The 21,998-nt window shown below is 37.8% G+C and overlaps 1 protein-coding gene and 1 long non-coding RNA gene across 4 annotated transcripts; both read left to right on the forward strand.

The window, feature by feature from the left end:
• Window positions 1–366: 366 nt before the first annotated feature.
• Window positions 367–21,098, forward strand: LOC116607820. 3 transcript variants are annotated; one of them, XR_007313741.1, is made up of 9 exons: window positions 367–683; window positions 5,339–6,355; window positions 6,737–6,809; window positions 7,300–7,375; window positions 7,700–12,266; window positions 12,344–12,407; window positions 13,278–13,472; window positions 13,673–13,980; window positions 19,382–21,098. It is a non-coding gene; the product is annotated as an uncharacterized LOC116607820 (long non-coding RNA). The 3 variants fall into 3 exon arrangements; XR_007313748.1 differs by having other exon boundaries at window positions 7,700–13,472; window positions 19,382–19,417; window positions 19,519–21,098; XR_007313736.1 differs by having other exon boundaries at window positions 368–683; window positions 7,700–12,407.
• On the forward strand, window positions 11,291–18,892 carry LOC116604851 (piggyBac transposable element-derived protein 4). Its single transcript, XM_048732578.1, has 2 exons — window positions 11,291–11,782; window positions 13,981–18,892. The coding sequence occupies exon 2, from the start codon at window positions 16,613–16,615 to the stop codon at window positions 18,626–18,628; it is 2,016 nt and encodes a 671-aa protein (XP_048588535.1). The 5' UTR covers window positions 11,291–11,782; window positions 13,981–16,612; the 3' UTR covers window positions 18,629–18,892.
• Window positions 21,099–21,998: the final 900 nt, after the last annotated feature.

Below are 21,998 nucleotides of genomic sequence, written 5' to 3' on the forward strand. Positions count from 1 at the left end.
CTCGGACGAATAAACCAAATGATGTTGTTTTCGAAAACAAAATACACATTTTTAGCTCGTGGAGATAAGATCTCCAGGAGGTGTTGGGGTGGTTCGAGAGGGGGTTCATTGTTAACTCAAATCTGTTAGACAATAGATCATTCGGCAGCCAATCAAATCGTAGCCGATGAATCGGGACAAATCGCAGTGTCATTCGGCAACTAATCAAATCGAAGGAAGCAATTCGGGAAGTTCGGTAGTATCATTCGGTAGCTAATCATATTTGTCGTATTTATCACCTGATTTGAAGGGCTCTCGTGGCGTGAGGCAGCGATTTTGGATTCCCACGACAACAAAAAATATCTGTTTTTTTCATTCAAAGTGAGTACAATTGCGCCTTTTCATTGGGCACTTAGTTCATTAGGGTAACCGTACGTTATATTTATGCCCTTGTTTTGGGAAATTTACAATTTTATTCGTAGATTGAAAGACTCAATCCGACATCACTGGTTTGTTAGACACAAACCAACAATCACCGGATCGAAAGACTCGATCCACAAAGCTCAGCAAAAAAACAATCAAAACAATACAAACACTGAGATAATTATTAAGCAATTTGTGCTTGACATTTGTATAATAGATAATCAAGCCAAGATAACCACTATCTGCGCCACTGAGTACTCACCTCTGCTCTGCATTTCAAGGTGAGCGAGCCACTGAGAAACACGTGTTTAGTTGTGTTGATCTGACGTTTGTCAATTGCTGTACCGGTATTTCACTTTAATACAGAACATTAAATTTGCTGTCTTGATTACCTTAACATGGCATTTTATTGGGTTGTAATAAGATGCAGCATTTTTGCCTGTGTTTCGATTTTCACTGCATTGTTCTTTTGTTTCTTGTACAAGATTTATGAAGCATTGCATTGCTTACAGCAGTGGGAAATTGAAATCGATGGGTATGCTTTTGAGGGGTTGTGCCCATGTAAGCTTTCAGAGGAATGTAGATCTCGATATGATAAGTTTGTCATGAGCAAAGTGAAAGGATGTTATCAAAGAAAATGTTTTCGGTGGGCCCATGCACCAAGCAGATTGCCAGTGAAAAGAATTTGTCGGTTGTTAAATAAAGCCAGAAAGACAAGGAAAATAGTTCGCAAACACATTGCTGCAGAATTTCCCAAATCTTCTAGAATCCATCACTGGGTATCAAATAGGAAAAAGAAAAGGCAGTTTAGTTACTGGTGTTACAAACTAAATTTCAAATCTAGGGATTCCAAGTCTAATAGTCATAATACACGGTCATCACTTTGTTACAAAACAAAAGCTCCGCCCACTTCTAAAAACAAGAAGCTTAATAAAGATGCATATGTGCAACCATGTTTTGGTTACGTTTGGAACTTCCAAGCACAAGAAAGCTTTATTTGTGTTTCATGAAAATCATCTATCACACCTTAAACAATGTAATGTGAGGAATGCCAAACTTTTACAGAAATACCGTCATTCAAGGGAAACCATAATTATCTCTGGGGATGTAGAGTTAAATCCTGGACCGACACAATCATTATCAGATATACTGCAAATTAGGTTAAGTGAATATGGATTGAGACCATTTGATTGTGGTGGGCAAGGGGATTGCTTTTTTAGGGTGATTTCATATAACATGTTTGGTTCAGCAGACAATCACATGAATGCGTGCGCTTAGAATAATATTTCCAGACGACTCTTATGCACAGGCATTACTTGTCTCTAATATCACAACACTACATGAAAGACGTGAGGTCGCAACAAACAAACTCTTTATCGAAGTCATGGCTAGTCCAAACCACAAACCAGATAGGCTGCTCCCTCAGCAGAACTCTAGGATTAATATTAGGAAGAGGCGGGTCTTTGCCATCAAAGCCAACACGCAACGTTTTGCAAAACGTTTTTTAATGTTCAATGCCTCCACTAAATTCTACGACTAGATATTTAAATCAACGCAGTATAGATTTGATCAAGCCTGCAATTTTAGATTCATATTTTAGATTTTTAGAATTTTTAAGTATTTGACTATTTGTAACATAACGTAATTCAACCTTCGGGTTGCAAAGTTTTTTAATAAACCTATCTATCTAATGTCCGACTTATTGGGTTTTCAACTGGTTTATTGAGAGTAATGAAGAAATTTCATGGGCCTTGTATCTCAGTAACATGTCTAAGCAAGGAACATGGGCTGATAATCTCATCATACAAGCAGTTGCTGATGCTATGAATCTGATAATACAGATAATTGAGTCAAATGCAAACTTTGCTCCAATGACCATTGTTCAACCCTTTAATCTTCAAGATAACCCTCCAATAGTGCTAACCATTGGTCATCTGGCAGAAGCACATTATGTTTCTGTTTCACTTTGTGAAAATACAGATGTCCCTAGCAAAAGTAAACATGTTTCAGAATTGGAGAATATTCTATGCTACCAGGGGCAGAGTTTAGTCAATACAAAAACTGCAGAAATGCAGACATCAACAAGAAAGGAAAAAAATGCATACATACGAGAGTAAGAATGAAAGAAAAGAAGAAAAAAAGAAAACACAGCTGTCCAGACTTCAAAAAAAAAAAGAGAAAAGAAAAGTATATATGCAAGAGTACATTGAAAAAAGGAGAACAAATTTGAAGTTAAAAAAACACGAAATCACATCAAACAAATCGAGACAGGAGAATTATAAAGCAATAAACTCTCAAGGAGTAGTACATTTGAAAAGAACATCATGCAGCAATGAAATATTTGAAAATTCCAAAAAACAATGTACTGAAAGTGATAACTTGAATGTCCAAGTGCGTAAAAGCTCTCTATCTGTATCAAAAGATATTGACAATATTATTGAAACTTTTCATTTCAATATCAGATCTGGCACAGAGTTTGTATGTGCCTCCTGTGATCAATTATGGTACAAATCATCTGTCAAGAAATTAAATGTTGAGCAATATAAGTCATGTCACATTTTGGAAATGTGTAAATTGCCGAATGTTAACAAAGAAAAACATTGGATTTGCTTTACATGTGATTCACATCTTAAGAATGGTAGGCTCCCTCCTTGCTCAAAAGCAAACAAGATAGAATTTCCTACTAGGCCAAAGTGCTTTGCTTGAAGAACTTTTAATTTCACCAAGAATCCCATTTATGCAAGTACGCGAGTTACCCAGGGGTGGACAATTTCTATACATGGCGGTATTGTAAATGTACCAGCAGATGTTAGTTCTACAGTCCATTTGCTACCACGTTCACTCAATGACTCACAAACAATTCCAATAAAACTTAAGAGGCGCCTTAGCTATAAGCACCACTATCAGTTTCAAAATGTACGACCACTTAAAGTTTTAGAGGCTATTACATACCTTGTACAAACAAGTGAATTGTTTAAAAAAGAACAGATTGAAGTACAAGACAACTGGCTTGATAACATTGTATCTGAAAACACAGATAAATCTGATGAATGGCAAGAGTTTTTAAATCAATCTGATGCAAACACCATTTGGTGTTGACCAAATATTAAATTTTGCACCTGGAGAAGGAAACAGACCACTTGGCTTATTTCTAGACAAAGACTCTGAATTTTTGTCATTTTCTACTCTTTTTTGTGGTAAGCAAAGAGCGACCAACAAAGACAGGGTGATACCTGTCTCTTACAGCACAATATGTAAGTGGGGATTACGAAGTAAGGACAGAAGAGTTGCACAGTCAGTTCCAAATATATTTTACAAGCTCAAAAAATTGCAAACCAAGCAAATACAAGATAGTGCTGGAATCTCAATGAGGACAAAAGGAATGATGTATACAGCTGGGGATCTTACATCTGATGATTATATATCTAAAGTAATACATCTTGATTAAGGTTATATAGTCTTAAGAAATTTAAGAGGACCACCACCATATTTTGAAAAGTGTAAAAAGGATTTGTTCGCCATGATACGTCAACTAGGCAACCCTACTTGGTTTTGTTCATTTTCTGCAGCAGGGACAAGGTGGACTCACCTGTTAAGAATATTAGGAAGGGTTGTGAATAATAAAGATTACACTGATGATGAAATTCAAAATATGTCTTGGCAGGAGAAATCAGATCTTATTCAAAAAGACCCTGTTACCTGTGCTAGGAATTTTGAACATATGGTTCAGTTGTTCATAAAAGATGTCTTGAAAAGCAGTGCAATGCCTATTGGCGACATATTAGATTATTTCTACAGGTTTGAATTTCAGCAAAGGGGGTCACCTCACATACATGCTTTAGTATGGGTTGAAGACGCACCACAGTATGAAAAAAGCCCTGATGATGCCATTGCTCAGTCTGTAGATAAGTATATCACTTGTAAAAATAATCAATCAGAAGAAACAAAAGACTTGGTAAATCTCCAAGTGCACAGGCATGCAAAAACGTGTAAGAAACAAGGACACAAGATTTGCCGATTTAATTTTCCTTTGCCTCAGATGAAACAAACTGTTATTCTTCAACCCTTGGGTGAAACTATGTTAGAGGAATGTGAAATTGATATCGTTAAAAGAAATTATGATAAAGTGAAGGATATGCTTGATGATATGAAATATATGGAAGATCTATCATTTGAGCATGTTCTTGGTAGATTAAAGATGTCTGAAGATGATTACATTACAGCAAATAAGGTATTCATTGAAACAAACAACATTGATGCTAAAAGGATCGCCATCAGAAATGTGTTGTAATTATTTACTCTTAAACTTACTGAAAGCATGGAAGGCAAACATGGATATTCAGTATATACTAGATCCCTATGCATGTGCTGTTTACATCTTGTCTTACATCACAAAAGGTCAAAGAGGAATGAGTAAGCTTTTAGAAAGAGCCTCTAAAGAGGCAAATTCTGGCAACAAGGATATTGTTAACAGAGTGCGGCATATAGGAAATGCATTTTTGAATGCTGTCGAAATAAGTGCACAAGAGGCAGTGTATCTAGTATTGCAAATGCCTTTGAGATGATCATCTCGAGAATTTCAGTTTATTAATACTTCTAGCCCTGATGAAAGAACATTTCTTTAAAAAAGTCAAGATAAAAAAAAAAAAAAGAACTACCTGACAAATCTACTGATAATGAGGCAAAAGGATGATAAAATTTTTGCAGAATTGTTAAACCGTTAAGAGAGGGAAAGCAAACTCCAGATGATATCAAATTTCTTATGTCACGAGTTATGGGCCCAAAACCGGGTGAACAAAACTACCCAGCATTTCTGACACATTTGTTCTCTTCTAATAAACAAGTGAATGCACATAATGATGCTGTTTTCAATTTACCTCAAACCGCAAAAGCTGAAATAGATGCTATAGATATTGTTATTGGTGACATATTTCAGGAGGTTAAAGAAAAAAATCAAGCAAAGAATTCCAGATGATCCCTCAAAAACCATGGGGTTATACAAAAAGCTACCTGTGACAGTTGGAGCTAAATATGACTCAACAGTGAACGTTGATGTAACTGATGGAATGACCAATGGAGCTGAATGTATTATAGAAGATATTGGATACAGAGTCCTGCACTCTAAGAGGCCAAGCATTATCTGGGTATCTTTTTCAGATACACATATAGGTAAAAAACAACGTAAAGAGTACATACATATATTTAACAGTAAAATAGATAAAAAGCGGACACCAGTATTAGAAATCACACGGCAGTTTAAAATATCAAACAAGAACCAGTCCCAGATCTTAAGACAATTTTCATTAAGAGCATCTGCAGCAAAGACTATTCATCGATGTCAAGGTGACACACTAAACGAATTAGTTGTTGATCTGCCTTCAACAACTAGAGAGCACATGCGTCACACTAAACGAATTAGTTGTTGATCTGCCTTCAACAACTAGAGAGCACATGCATTATGTTGCCTTGAGCAGACTTAGAAATATATCTGGCTTACACATACTTAACTTGAATGAAAATAAAATATCTGTCAGTCCTAAAGTAAAAGAAGAGATGCACAGACTTAGTTCACAACCACTAAATACTTGTGTTTCATCATTAAACATGAAAAACACTGAAACTACTTTTAGCATCTTATTTCATAATGTTAGATCTCTCCACCTACACTTTGAAGATGTCACATATGATTATAATGTTCAAGCAGCTCATCTAAAAATATTTGTTGAAACTACGCTTTGCAACTCAGATCTCGATTCCAATTACCAACTTGGTGGGTTTAAGTTATTTAGAAATGATTACAACCCTAATACTCAGATTAGAACAGTTTATGGATCTGTGGTTTATGTAAAAAACACAGTGACTTGTCTCACGACTCCGTCTAGGTACAACAAGAATGGTGTTGAAATAACTGTTACAGTACTCCAACGACCAATACAAAACTTGCACATAATAGGTATATATCGTTCCAAAAACAAAATTTCACTTAAACTTTTTCTTGACACATTAGATCTGTTGTTTGATTCTATTTTACCATCTCTTTGCACCAGCCCATTCGTAATACTTGGTGATTTCAATATTAACCTTATGGGAGAGGCCTCAGACAAAAAAAGACTGCATGAACGATTTCAATAAAAGAGGAATTTAGCTCAGCTCATCTCTCAGTATACAACAGATTACCGTTCTTTGCTTGATAATATTTATACTAATATACCAGCTCAAGTAGAAAATTCTGGAGTACTTGAGTCATACTTTAGTGATCACAAACCTATACTTGTTACTTTACGATATAACACACAATAATTAACAGTGCTTTATTTGTGTCCTATGCAAACAGTTACAATTTCAAGCAAATCACAGGAGTGAAAAGTTTGTCTTCAACATCATCTCCACATCTTCAAGGACATCAGGTAAGATCTATGGGAATATCAATTGATTTTAAGGTACAATCAACACATTATACACCAAAGCTATCCTTGAAAGCCTTTAACATCAGCACCAGGGATGTAGCTAAACATTTTGAGAAACGGGAGTGTGTACTTGACAGATAGGAAAAAAAACATAATAGAACAAACTGAGCCTGACAGGAAAGATCTGACAGCCTGGAAATTACGAATAATTCAAGCTTACAGCCGGGTATTTTCCCCAGCTTCTGACTATTATCTACATCCCTGAGCAAATTATATTTTATTCTATAGCCACAATAGTATGTGAACTCTGATTGGTTGATTTTGCCGCTAATGAGGAAAAACATAATTTCTTCCAACTGCTATATAACAAATAATATCTTACTAACCTTGCTCGAGTCATAAAACGATGGAAAAGCTCTCATTCCTTTGATTTCTTTCTAGCCTTTACACTTGACTAATAAGAGGCATGTATTATGCTTTGTCATTTCAGATGGCAAGTCCTACTAAGAAAATAAAGTTTGTGCCAAGCTCACCTGTTTCACCACGCTCCTCTAGCACAACAATCGGTAAGACGCATTGATCAACCAACTCCATTGACTAAGTGTCCAGTTAGTGATCACACATATCTTCTTGCATATTTGTTGGGTCTCGTTGTTAATTTGAGAACAAAGAGGCATTTTTCGCATCGAAAATGTTGAAATTTTAGACTACCACAGGGTATCTCAGTAATGAACTATCACAGGCTCCCTATCTTGACGTTTTGACCTCATTTTCCTGGGGTGCTGGTTTTTTTTTTTTTTTTTTTGGGGGGGGGGGGGGGTTGTGCTTCTTCCCTTTTTAGGTCATTTATTTCCATAGCCCAACCCCAAACGTTTTTCTTTTTTTTTCAGATTTGATTGGATATGTAGATCATGTTACAGATATCCAGAAGAGCAATCATACACCATCGCAATACTTTGATATTTACCTTGAATGAATTCTCACAAAGACAGCTATTTCTCGATACACAGCACACCCGGAAACCAATTTCTCTTAAAAATTTAAAAGTTTCAAAAAGTGGCACAATTTTTTTAAACTCTAGTACAGCTATCCAAGAGGCGCCTCTGCATACTTTAGATTTCAAATTCTCACCAGCAACGAAAGAAGTATCAAAGATAAGCTCTTTACTCACACTCCAATCATCTGGTGTTTACACAGTCAGCGGCTTGATCCAATGGAAAGGACCTCCCAGTACAACACAGAAAACTGGAACACCGGTTAGAGATGCAATGATCACTGACAAATCTGGAAAAATTACCTTGTCAGTCTGGGGCTTTAACATTGACAAAATTCAAGAAAATGAGTTTTATACACTTGCAGACTGCAAGTTAAGATATTTTCACGGAAACTGTCTGTCTACAACACAGACAACTGAGATAAAAGATGCAGAGAAGCAAGACCTCTCATCAGTTCCCTCATAAGTTGTTGAACAGCAGTGGATCTGCTGTCCAGATATAATGAATGTAGCTGTCAATACATACCCTGTATGTAACAACAAAAGTTCTAATCCAGCTGGGGCGCGAGTGGTGCGGTGCCTAAATTGCAACAAGGCAATGTTGTTAAACAACTGTTATTTTGAAATGAACATCAATATCCACCTTGGAAAGAGTGGTAAAGTTCACATTGTAACCGTCTTTCCGAAAGTAATCAACAAATTCCTGAGTGAAGACGTTTATAATTTCAAGGACAACACAGGTGCGCTGGAGGAAAAGCTTTTACTCCTTGAATGTATTGATTTCCAGCTGTCACCAAGCCAAAAACTCGAAACCAACATGAAAGTACACTCACTAGAAACAGACGGCACAGAACAAGCAATGCCAGACGAACGGCAGCCATTGTCGGATCACTCACCAGAAACAGACCATGCACAATAAGCTATGCTAGACGAAGGGCAGCCATTGTCGGATTTGATACAGAAGAAAGGAGAAAATATGACTACCAATCAAGAAGATCAAGTGAATGACGAGGATCTCCTGGCAATGAACATAGATAATCAGTTCGAACCACAAGAATCGGATAAGCCAGAACCAGAAAGAGAAAATACTGAAACGAAAAAGAAACAGCCCATTAAAAAAAACACACGAGAAAGCAAGCAGAAGACTGTGAAACCACCAAATGTGGAAAAGAACAAGAAATGAACTGATTACGCACGCTATTACAAAGTTATTGTTATAGTTTATTTATAGTTGTGAGGCTATGACCTCGTCATGTTATATTTATAATAATGGCTTCTAATACTGGATACTGACATTTTACAAGTAAACCCATATTTTCCAGTATTTAACTATAGCAACACTAATAATTACTACCAATAAACTACTACCATTCTTGGTAGTTCAGAATAAACGTTATTTTATAAACTAAGGGACGAACCATCAGGACAGTAATAGAGGTGGTCAATGAGCAATTCAATAATTCATGTAAGGAAACCAACTTGAAGGGCAAATTCTTAAGAAACTTTCATACTCGTGCCATCTGACCCAAAAATCGTGCATGTTCGAAACGACCCAACCCCATCACTTTTAAATGGTCTGTCCCAAATAGTATTGTTGGAATTGAAAAACTTAGTTATCTGATACGTTCCAAAGTAATAGTTGCGTTTAAGGGTACGTGTTTTAAGCCATTTTCGTTCTAAATGCAAAATAGATCTCAAATTATGATTACGTTTATAATGAAATAATAACAATAATAAAGCAATGATTATTGTTATAATCGGTGATTAATTGCCGAAAAATCGCGCAAGAAATAAAATCCAGTAATGATAATCTTGTATTTGAGAATCTGTACGCGAGAAAAAAAATCACCTTTCCCCAAAAAATACTGACAAAGGAATGTCTTGCACCCCTCCCCCCAGACTAATTACCATGTCACGCAACACAAGTGATATTTTGTCAAGTAAAGTAGAGCTCGTTTATAGGCTCATTTCAATAAATTTCAACTACATGATGCCTTCTAGCTCTACTATAGTGATGGTTAACTTTATTTTTTGTATCTTTTGGATCGTTAAAGTACACTCGAGCGGTTTGAGCGGTGTATTGCAGCACTTAAGAAGTTGTAATTGAAGTTCATGTAGTTCACACGGAGATGTATTATTGTTTATTGAGTTCAAAAGAAACCTCCAATCGGCCATAAAAACGCCTCAAACATAGGTAAGTTAGACTTTTAAACAAAACCAAGGCCGTGTAACATTTTAAGTCGCAAGATGTCGATTGTTGAGGAAAAGTCATCGGGAAGTGCCGACCTGGCTTATCTCCAAATCAGTCAAATTAGCGTGAAATTCACCAAATCCGTTGACAGATTTCAGAGCGCTCGCTGAATAAGCCAAACCAATCGTTATTCCACGTTGAAGTAATATATTTCCAGTGCACAAAACCTGAATTTGAAGTAATTTAAAGGTTTACCACATGGGCAAACTTGGCGCTAAACTAGAGCTGTGAATTTGTTGGTTGTTAAGTGCCTATCAAACATTCCCTTTCTTGGGGTCACGAAAACAATTTTAATCCGAAAGTTCAACTCGTTTTAGTTGTTGGAGGTCCAATTGATACAAATTGAGTGTTAAATCTGGAATTGCTATTTCATTTGCCTCTTCGCGGGACGAGTTTTATAATAACAAAATTTCGCCTCATTTTCGGGTACCAGAAGGGCTAAATCGATTTTATCGATTTTTTCGCAAAAATATCGTCGATTTGATAAAATAAACCCCGCAACCTTTTTAATCTCGCTAAAATCTTCCAGTAAACTTAAATTATAGGTAGACTGTTTATTGATTTGTGGCCACCAATCTGCTATTTAGCTCGATCTTTCCTTGCCTTCGGTCTTAAGAAATACACAGATGAACACAAGGGACAACCTGGCGGTACTTTCCTACGTGATGTTAGAATACTGGATCTTGTGAGTGTAGATGCGGGACTTTAAAACAGCATCCATGGGATGGCAGATGTGCCCCGGACGGAGATGGATTTGTATGTCCATGCTTTTGGACCAGCGGCGGTAAAAAGCAGCATAAATGGAGAGCTAGACGTTATGCTGTTTTGGAAGTCGAATGTCAGTGAACTCCCCAACCTGTACAAAGTGGCCTCGAGGTTCTGCACAACAACACTGGGTTCTTACGAAGTGGAACGCTGCTTTCAAAGTACAACAACATCTTCGACGAGACGCGAATGTCAATGGCGCCAAATACCCTCAGGGCATACCATTTCCTGAACTGGAATCTGCAAGTAAAGTGTACACTTAGAGGAGGCACACGAAGACTCCAAACGCCTTCCAAACACTCCACGTACTTATCACTTGCAAGTAAAGTCCTTCAACAGAGACCCAAGTCCAAACAGACCCCTTCCCACAAATACTGGTCCTGTCCCGAAGCCCAGCAGCCCCGTCTATCAACCCCCCGTCTAAGTCTTCTGGCAGTTCAGTAAATCCATCAAACGAGTCCAGAGCCAGTCTAAATGACTAGCTCCGAAGTAATCAAGGCCAATCCATCCTCGAAACCGCCAAACAAGCCCAACACAACCTGTAAACGGTAAGGGATACCTGAGAAGGGCAGTGCAGGGACACGGCTGTTTCATATGTGCGTTTGGTGGACATTAGGTTCTAGGTCCCTCCGCGCGCTCACATACGCGGTATGCTAGCATGAAAGCGAGGCGCTTGTTTTGAAGACACGAGGTCAAACCAGAGAAAGAAAGCTCTTTTAAACAGCTGAATTCTCAGCTGAATTTCCTCCTTCATTCCTAAAACCACATCAAACAAAGTGTGAAGCACATTCACAAGGCAACATGTATAAACTTTATTTGTACTGTTTGGTGAGATTCGAGAAGAAATATGGGTAAAACCGCTCGGCAAATTTTACATTTCGAAGATGGCATCAGCAGAAGTTGGATTTTTCGTGAACTTCACGGCGGGATATGACAGGGACTCACACTTATTCCTTCAATTCGGTAAGTCAAGTTTGTTGTATTTGACTATTTAGCTTACCAATATGATGTTTCTACAGGTGTACCATTTTTTTAAAGTAAAGTTGTCTTACCTAGGAATCCCGACATTTAGCCTAATTGATAATCGAAGGAAGCTTCGACATTCCACTGCATTTGTTTTGTTGTTTCAAGGGTTTCTTTTCAAGCGGATAAATTTTGGGATGCTTCTTTTATGAAACTCTGAAAACTGTTTTCACAGTACCATCACCTGAAATTATTTACTTTTGACAAGCGTGAAATATCTGTGTAAGTTATTTTCCATTTTTTTGGCCAATATTTTTTAGGTTATCAATTTTCCCGCCTTTTTACGACACATGCGTGGTACATCCGGCGATTTTTATTTCGTCGTGATACTAAAGGAAAATGGAGGATGAAACCCAATTATATTGTTGAGGGAGAAGACACTAAGGCTAAACGCACATATTTGGCGGGCAGAGGCAGAAAGAAAGTAAGTTTGATTTTGTTTGCATTAATTGTTTATTTTTGCAGCTGAACTCAACCTTGTTTTGTTTTTGTATATTTTAGAAGGATGACAGAAGAAATTGAGAAGAAAAAAAAGAAGAGAGAATGAAATTTCGTACGTGGATTGGTAAGTATTTTTACTTAATTTTAAAATCTTAATTTTAAGCGTTAAAACTATGTGTTAAAAGTTCTAAAGCGCTAAATAAAATGAAAAAGAAAACAAAAACTTACATACAAAAATGAATTATGACTAAACTTACTTATGGATGAAATTTTCAAGTAACTTAAGCTTAAGCTTATGTTTTTTTTTAATATTGATTCTGACTATATATGTTGACTAGAGAAATGTATGTGCATGCATGCCACTGCTTCAGTATTGCAATGGGAAGATATAATATTCTGTTAATTGCTATTATTATATTCTACCAATAACTGTCAAATATGTTTACTGTATTATATTTGACATGTAAAACATTTTTGTATCAAGAAGTTACTGGAGAGTTTTAAGAAAATCTTGATTTCTAGTTGTGATATTTTTGCATGTCCCTAGTCTTCCATGCATCTGCGTTGTTTTCGGACTGGGACATATGATTTGTTTTCTGGATGGCATCGTCTGTGGTGCTCCTCCATTACCCATTTAGCACGGTGTGTGTGCATGCACTGCACATCAGTATAGGAATATTCAACAGACTGTTCCTTCTTCTGGTTTTATCCCTTCAAGCAATGGACTTGGCTATCGCTAACTCTCTTGCAAAAGGAGATAAAAAGGTTTAAAGGATTATTTTTTTTTCTTAGAAATTGTGCTTTGGTAGAACATTCTATACAATACATCAAAAATTATTTTATGAGATGTTGCATCCCATTTGGAGCACTATATATATTCACCATTGGATTTGGGAAATATGTTTATCCTAATGACATATACTGGTATTAATAAATTCACATGATAGTCAAGTTACATTTACGGATTCAACTTGTATGCTTTGTTTGCCCTAAGGTTGGAACTGTTGAGCTCCAAAAGTTGGTTAATGACAAACGGAAACAGCTGCAGGTCCACTCCCCGCTAGAGGAAGCAGCTGACCTGGAATCTATGGCAACGTATGCTGCTTTACATCAAATGCCCCTGTCTGAAACCGACGTGGAACATCTTATTGCCCAGGCATTAGTCTTGCAACAACAAGCAAAAAACCTGGTACATTACAACCTAAATAATATAAATGCGCATAATTCTCTATTCTGTTTGGCTTAGAGCAATGCAATTTATATCAAATTGGCATTGATGTAGTAATGCAAATTTCATTGTGTCCTACAGCATTGAAGGTAATTTTAAAACATCTGGTCCAGCTGTTGGTTATATCTTCAGTATATCGAATATAAACATTTACAGTTTAGGAGGAGGAAGTTGCAAAACTTGACACTGATGAAGGCCCTTGTGCACAGGAGCAAAACAGAGTCTTGGAGGACATTGGCTCTGAACGCCAGGCTTACCATGGAGGAAGTTTTAATGGCAATCACACCCACAAATGTCTTAAGGTATGAAAATGACACTAAATTATTGAAATCTAGCAAATTGTGACACTGTTTTGCACACCTTTTTCTTTTTTTAAAGGAAGAAAACGTGACAAAGTTAGCTGAAATACCAGTAACCATGGTGTCTCAGTCCCCTATGTTTGCATTCATGGCCAGCCCTTGCCCTACAGGTACTTCAATCTTCAGCCCAACTTCTTGTACTATGGTTTGTCTCTCCTCTTGGCCCATCCTTTGCATCTCAGCCTTTTTCGGTCGCATGGAGCTGCTATAGGCTGCGTCAGAGCCTCTTTACATATAGCACAGAAAACAAAGTCGGGAGGACACACAAAGCGTTCAGTTTCTGGCAATTTGTTAACTGCGGTAATCATTTCCTTTGGTATTGACTGAATATTCGTGGCTGTGTTGCTCTGCTCGTTTTGGGATTAACCCTTTGGTCTTTCTCTTCCCACGCCCTTTTTTGGGGGCCGTCCGCCTTGCCTTTTGGCTGCAAAAATTAAACATATTTTGCATTGTAGAGAATGCCGGCCCCAAGTAAAAAGCTTTCTAACATTGCGTTTGTCAAGGTGTGAATAGCAAGTATGGCATACTTGTTCAGGATGGATCAGTTGGTTGTCTTTTTCGATGTTGATGCCATAGATTTGATAAATTTTAGATTTTACAAATTCATTGGTTTTCCAAAACTTGCTACTTCTTCAACAACACAACAATTTTTTCAACTTTATTCATACTGTAGAGGTAATGGATGTGAAGTTGCACTGCCAACAATAACAAAGTTTGTTACCTGCATGCTATATATTGAACGATTTTAGTTTATTACATCACTCCATAATCTGGACAAAGATTCTTTGTTAGAGCAGGAGAATTTTCCAGGTTTACTTTTAGATGGAAGTTCATCCCGAAGTAGAGATGTTTTGTCCACCACATGTAATTCAAACTTTGTATAAATATATCATTTTCTTTTAAGAAAATTGATATTTATGAATAATACTTACCTAAAATCTAAATTGAATAATGCTCATTTGCCATCAAATGATATGCACCGGAACAAAAGTATTGTATTCCCGGATGTACCAACTATATTACCCAGGCCCCGCCGGTAATACACCACTACGTTTTGTGCAACTAGCAGCAGCAGTAGAAGGATCTCAAAGCGGCGATGTGGAGTACACCTAACCAGGAGTATGGTGGGCAAAATCATTTAGATTTTAGTAAACCATTTCGTAAACTTAGCCTAAAATCTGAATTGAATACCTGATTATCATGATTAATGGTGGGTACATCCTAAAGATTGAAGTAGCCACTAAATCCAGCAGGTTAAATTCCTCACTGGAATACTGTGACCAAGTTGAAGAACATCCACTGAATGGACACTTTAAATCAATGACTGTTGGCACAAAAACAAGTAAGAGCTTTAGCTATAGATCCCTTTTACAGTAGACTGAGCTACAGAGAGTGGACCAAGTCTGTGGATCTTTTCTGAGAAACCTGACATGTCCCTGAGATATTAGCTAGTTAATGTGGATTCATTGTTCCAATATGCTGCTTTAAAAATACTATCTAAAGGCGCATCGTTAAATAGTGCCCAAGAAGATGCGATAGCTCGAGCTTCATGGGCTGATATACCAGCCAAATCTCTATAATACTCTTTGTCACCCAAGGTACAGTAAGCCTGTCTTATAGCAGATCTAATCCACCTTGAGATAGAGTTAGGTGTTAATTTGTTAGACCCATCACCTAACTTATAAGGAATGAAAAGCCAAAAGCAGTTTCCTCGTTTGGGCTGAGTACGCCTAATATATACTTTAGATTGTATAATCCTCTGAATTGCTTTTTTTTAATCTTCATGCATTTCTTTATTTTCCTCTACGCTACTACCATCGCTACCGTCGCCGTCATTTCTCATATTGTCTACATCAGTATCTTGATTGCTGTAAGTGCTACCATTTTCCTTAGAATCAGTATCGCCACTGTCACTTTCAACATCGATATCCTCGATACCACTTCCATCATTTGCATCATTGTCATCATCATCGTCGTAGTCCTCCTTATCACTAACATTATCATCACCACCTTGCCATTGTTTGAAACAAAATTCGGAGTCGGCTTCAAGGAGCATGGATTCGGATTAACAATTAATTATTGTTCAACATGAATAACAACATTTTTCTCTCCATCAAAATGCTGTCGACTAGAGCTTGAAAGGCTTGAAGCGGAATAGGCTAGTGAATGTGGATTGTAAATTCGAACAATGTTAAAAAACTGTAGACCGCTTAAACCCCTCCTTGAGATAATTATACCTTGTTTTATGTAATTGTGTGCCTTAGCTATTGCTAGCGACTCTGACGCGTCCGGTAGAATACCAATCCAAAATCAACCATTTTTACTTTACTCCTCTTCACTCGCTGTTGCGGATAAGGCGTGTCCTTTTAATTGTCACACAGAATGGCAATTCAACCGCCTCAAGGTCCTTTTTAGTTAGCTGCGATAGGAGCCTAAACTCATTTACAGTTGTGAACTGAAAAGAACCAAAAATATAAGAATGTATATTGTACAGGGTATAAAATATCTTTAACCCTTTCCGGACCAGGTAGCACTACAGTGCTACCTGACCACGTTGTCATATAATTAGGGAGTCCTGTGGTACCCATTTGCCGTGAATTAGAACTTTTAGGGGCCTGGGCACTAAAATATGTAAGAGGAAGCCATTTTCTTTTGAGACATTCAAAGATCATCGATTTCTCGTGTTTTGGAGTGATATTTTTCAATTTTTCGACCTGATGTTTACAGCTGGGGTATTTAAAAATGGCGTCAGTTAGAGTGAGAAGAAATCGGCAGCGAAATCTAACGGTAGATGAAGTTTTATCGAGTGTTTTTGACGAAAACACAACAGATTTGGACTCTTCTGACTCGGAGGATGGCGAAGATGAATTACCAACGTTATTCCCGGCAATTCCAGCCGATCTAGAAGACGATTCTGTCGAAAGTGTAAGCTCTTATGAGGACTCCAGCAGCTCTTCGAGTGATTCAGAGTTTGATCGACGTCAAAGTGTGACAAATCAGCGACAAGAGAAAGCGAGAAATCTTCGTGAATGTTCACAAAATGCTCGAAGAACTATTCGAGGGGTTCGCAGAGGAAGAGGTGCCAGGCGAGGCAGAGCAATTTCAGTTCAACAAAGGAGAGAAATCCAAGATGGCGGCCGTCAACAATATATTTGGTCGAAAGAGGTCAACAGAAGAATTTTAAAACCGTTTACAAATGCTGTTGGGCTGGCAAATAGAGGACAGAGGAGGGAGAAATCTGCTCTTGAGTATTTTGAATTATTTTTTGACCAAGAGGTTTGGGATTGCCTCGTCACTATGACCAACCTGAATGCAGAGAGGAAGGGAGCCAAGGGTACTAGTGGTGGACAATGGAAACCAATAACACAGGATGAAATGAAGGCCTTTTTTGGCTTGAACATTGCTATGGGAATTGTTAAACTTCCTGAGGCAAAAATGTATTGGCAGAAGAAAATATGGCTCTTGACTGTTCCCTCATTCAGTCAAGTCATGTCTCGTAACAGATTCTTTCAGATTCTACAGTACATTCATGTCTCAGATGACTCCAACATTGTGCCTTCTGGGCAACCTGGTTATGATAAATTGCATAAAATCAAGCCACTTTTGAATCTTCTTTTCCCTAAATTTGAAAATGCCTACAATCTGCACAAAAACATTTCAATTGATGAGTGCATGATTCCATGGAGAGGACGTTTATCATTTCGCCAGTTTATTGCGAACAAACCTGTCCGGTTTGGTATCAAGGTTTGGGTGCTAGCCGATTCTGAATCAAAGTATGTCTACCGACAGCAACTGTACATTGGAAAGAATCCTGGGGAAAGAGCTGAGGTTGGACTGGCAGCAAGGGTTGTAAAAGAGCTGTGTTCAGGCCTTGAAGGTATGGGACATCACCTCTATACTGACAACTATTATACCAGTGTTGAACTCTATCAGTTCTTGTTTGACAACCAAATATATGCATGTGGAACAATAAAGGGAAACAGAAAAAACTTTGCAAAGGAGGTTCTATTTGAGAATACAAGAGGACTTGCTAGGGGTAGTAGTAAGTGGCTTATGTGTGGACCTCTTCTGGCAGTGGGGTGGCTTGACAACAAGGCTGTATATTTTTTATCTACAATTCACCCCCCTGAGTTTCCAGTTCGTGCTCCAGTCCATGCAAGAAATGTCAAAAGAAGAGGTGCAGGTGAAGGAGGACAAAGTGGCGATATTCCTTGCCCACCCCTTCTCAAAGATTATAATGCCTATATGGGGGGTGTGGACCAGTCTGACCAGATGCTTAGGTACTATACATGTATCAGAAAGACGGTGAAATGGTACCGTCGTGTACTGTTTCATGAAGTAGAGGTGGCAATCCACAATGCTTTTGTGTTAGAGTGTGAGGATAGAGAGGGTACACCTAGACCAATCAGAACCTCTCTGGAGTTCAGAGAAGAGCTTGCTGAGAACTTGATTGGCAACATGCGGGTTGCCCATAATGCTGCCCAGAGACCCCCCAGAAATGAGGAGCTAAGACTGACTGATGTTGGTTTGCATTTGCCTGAAATGCGTCAGGATAAGGGTAACTGTGCTGTTTGTAGTAAGAAAATAAGAAAAACCCACTCTGACAGGTATAAGGATGTGCCATTGGCCAGAAGACCCAAGGTTCCCTACGTGCCACGCCCTAGCATCTATTGCAATGTGTGTAATGTCTTCCTCTGCTTGCAGAAAGATCAAAACTGTTGGAAAGATTTCCATACAAAAGTGGAGTACTGGCGATAGACTATGTTTTTAGGTGTTTTTGCATTGACATTTTCTAGTTTTTATGAAATTATGTTATGTGTCTAAAGATAAAATATTGATTTTTAGTATGATATTTTTTGATAAATTCTTATTTTGTAAATTCAATTTCCATCAAACCAATGTACTGAGTACTGAAATATCTAATTTAAAGTAAAGAACAACATTTAAGCTTTAATTTCATATATAACATAAAGTACATTTCAAAGTCTGGGTTGTCCCAATAAATATTCTTTCGTTATCACACATTTGCTCTTGTTTTGGGCCTCAGGAGCCTGGGTATGAAAGGGTTAAAATATCTATAAAATGTGCGTAGATATTCATCAAACTATGATTTGATATAATTAAATCAAATGAACGGTTATTTGGAGAGTTACCTTCTGCTTGTTAAGCAATTCAGCAACGTACTCCCAAAAACCATTTCTATCTAAAAAGTATTTCGCCGATTCAGCAGTATAACTCTGAAACATACACGTGTGTTACCGGTTTTAAAAATTACTGTAGTAATACAATATACAAATCCTCATACAGATATTTATTAATTGTTTAAATTGTTCACGATGTTCATGATGAAATACCGAAAGGTGCCTCACAAATAAGCAGCGATGTACGTAAATCTGTTAAATAGGCTAAAGGAGCAAAGGAGTGGTTATCAGCAATAAATAAGATGGGACGGCTTTACTGCATTTTTTTTTATTAATAATTGTAGTTAATTAATAACACATTTCATTTTAGGATTGCATGGATGCCGTTTCATGATCTCAAGATGAGGTATTTCCTTTAAAAAAACAATGGTGAAGTCCAGTTAAAACGCAGTATCAATGCCCTTATTCCTCCTATCTTAATTAAAGACATTTAAGAGGTTCTTTCAGTCGCAGGATGAGGACGACTGTGACTTGGAAAAAAAAAGGAAGGAGAACATGCAGTCACAAAATGCAGAGCTCCTAAAATTGGGTTTTGTAAGTATACATCTATCTACAACAACTATTTTTTTATATACTGAAATTAAGTTTAATCTCTTTTTATTAACAGCTACCAAACAGAAATGCAACGATTGTTGCACTGTTTTACCTCAAAGTGGAAAAAAGGAGGATGTACACATGCCTATTCTGTTAGCAGCACTTAAGTCACAAAAACTAAAAAAAAGTCAAACAAATAAGAATTATTAGAAATGCTGGGGAAGCATCTATTTTAAAATGATATCATAGAGAGAACCCGAGGGTAAAAAAACAGTAACTTTTTCATTAAAATTTCTGACTTTTTCATAATTGATCATTGATCTTTATGCATTGTGGCATCCAAATCCAATCTATATTCTTATTGTTAATTGTTATATTTTGAGATCTGTAAACTGCAAAAAAAATGCTTATTTAGATATTTGTATAAACAACAAGATGTTTTTAAGCAATGTATATTGTCATACATGTTGCTTCTGAACAAAGAAATTAGTCAAACGCTGCAAAAACCTTTTTCAGCGATTACTTTGCAGACTATTTACGGGCTATTTCCAGGGTAGCTGAAGCTCCATTGCATAGATTTACAGACTGATTACGGGCTATTTCCAGGTTCTCTGGGCCCCCTTTATGCACATTTAAAGTCTATTTCTAGGGTAGCTGTGGCTGCATCGCATAGATTTCCAGGCTCTTTTCAGACTACTTTCAGGCTATTTAAAGGGTTCTCTGGGCCCCCTTTCTGCATATTTAAGGACTATTTCCTTATGGCTTTATATTCTGGATCCGATTCTGGATATTTCACTTCAAGTCCTTGCGACGCCACGGAGAAGATCTCAAGCCGTTTTGAGACCCGCCCTCCTCCCCGCAGCGATGAAATTATGCTTGCTCACGGGTCATCCTTTCGCAATTGCCTCGGGCTCGCTTTCCCCATATCTTAGCCTTATACTGAGGCATTATTCACGGGTTACCCTAGTGAGAATATCTAACTATTTCCATACACTGGATAGGACACGGCTTTTCCAACATCTCTAGCGAGGAAAATGCTCTCCATCCGTAGTTGGCGAAGCATTCCCTTGGATCGGAACTCGTGGTTGTTCTGGCGAAACACCACGCAAGCTGGCTAGATTGCGGGAATAGGACAGAAAACAACGGTGACTTACACATTGATAGTGCTTCGTCGAACTGTCTGCAACCGGTTTCAGTAGCATCCAGTCGCCAACAATTAGAAATTGTATCCCGCGAGAGGGTTTGTTGTTTTCGCGAACCCAGGTAGCGATGGCGTGAAACAATCCCAACAATCGTGCACTGCTAATCGAGCACGTCTCAAATGACACATTTTACATCCCTCAAACGCTTTTGAACTAGAGAATCACTGTAGGCCATGTTTACTACGAATGAACTGTTATAGGCCTGTTATGAAGTTCTGCGTTGCCCTTGAAAACTTCACAAGCCATTCCAGTGGAGCACATTATTTGAATGTTACATCCCTCTCCATAAAATAAAAAATTGTGTCCGTTTCTCGCAAGCTGCTCAGGTGTAAGTTCCATTGTTTGGACCCATCCCTGTTCAATCTAGTTTTCGCGCTAGGAAAACCCTCACATGCGAAGGTTTTTTTAAAAAAAAAAAAAAACAGACAAGGCACAACTTGAAATTATATTTTATTTTACCGAAGGATCACGAGAGACTGACACGTAGCATGTGGTAAAGTAGCATGTGGTAAAGTAGAATGTCTCTCAGCGCAAATGTGTGTTTTTGGGAGGATTCATCGAGGTTATAAGAAGCAAAAACTGAACCAAGGTAGTGACCATTACCATAGTAACCAATCGCAGAATCGCAGCTCGGCTGAATCATCAGTTAGAAGGAGTCTGAACTAGCGCGTTATCGCGATCGCACAGATTGTGCTTTCTCAGCAAAAAGTTGATTGAAACGTGGAACGTGCAGTTTCTCCTGACTTGGTGCGTCTGTATGCGAAAGAGCTCTTAAGTGGCAGTCTCCCTAAGAGCGGCCGGGTCAATTTCGTGTCAGAAATAGTCAGCCTTAATCTTTTTCTATCAAAAGGGTCTACAACTTAGGAGAGTTTTTTTCGAAATTTTTTATTTTTTTATTTTTTAGAGGCGTTGTTCGACATGTTGTAGCCGAAAATGACATGGAGAGGTTTGGAGAGGTGAAATTGGAAGTATTCAGAGCTGCGCTACATCCAAACTAAAATGAAACTTTAAACTTCCACTATATTGGCAGATTCCCTGACACTTAAGCCTCGAATAATGAAAAAAAGAAATTATTTCGAATTATTTCTTCAAGCGCTACAAGATTCAAAAGACCCCTATCTAATCTGAACATATAAAATCTTGAAAACATGGCCGCTTTTGCGGGCCAAAATCCCTGTTGTGGGACGTAAT

The sequence above is a fragment of the Nematostella vectensis genome, chromosome 1, assembly GCF_932526225.1.
Source record: "Nematostella vectensis chromosome 1, jaNemVect1.1, whole genome shotgun sequence".
Taxonomy (NCBI): domain Eukaryota; kingdom Metazoa; phylum Cnidaria; class Anthozoa; order Actiniaria; family Edwardsiidae; genus Nematostella; species Nematostella vectensis.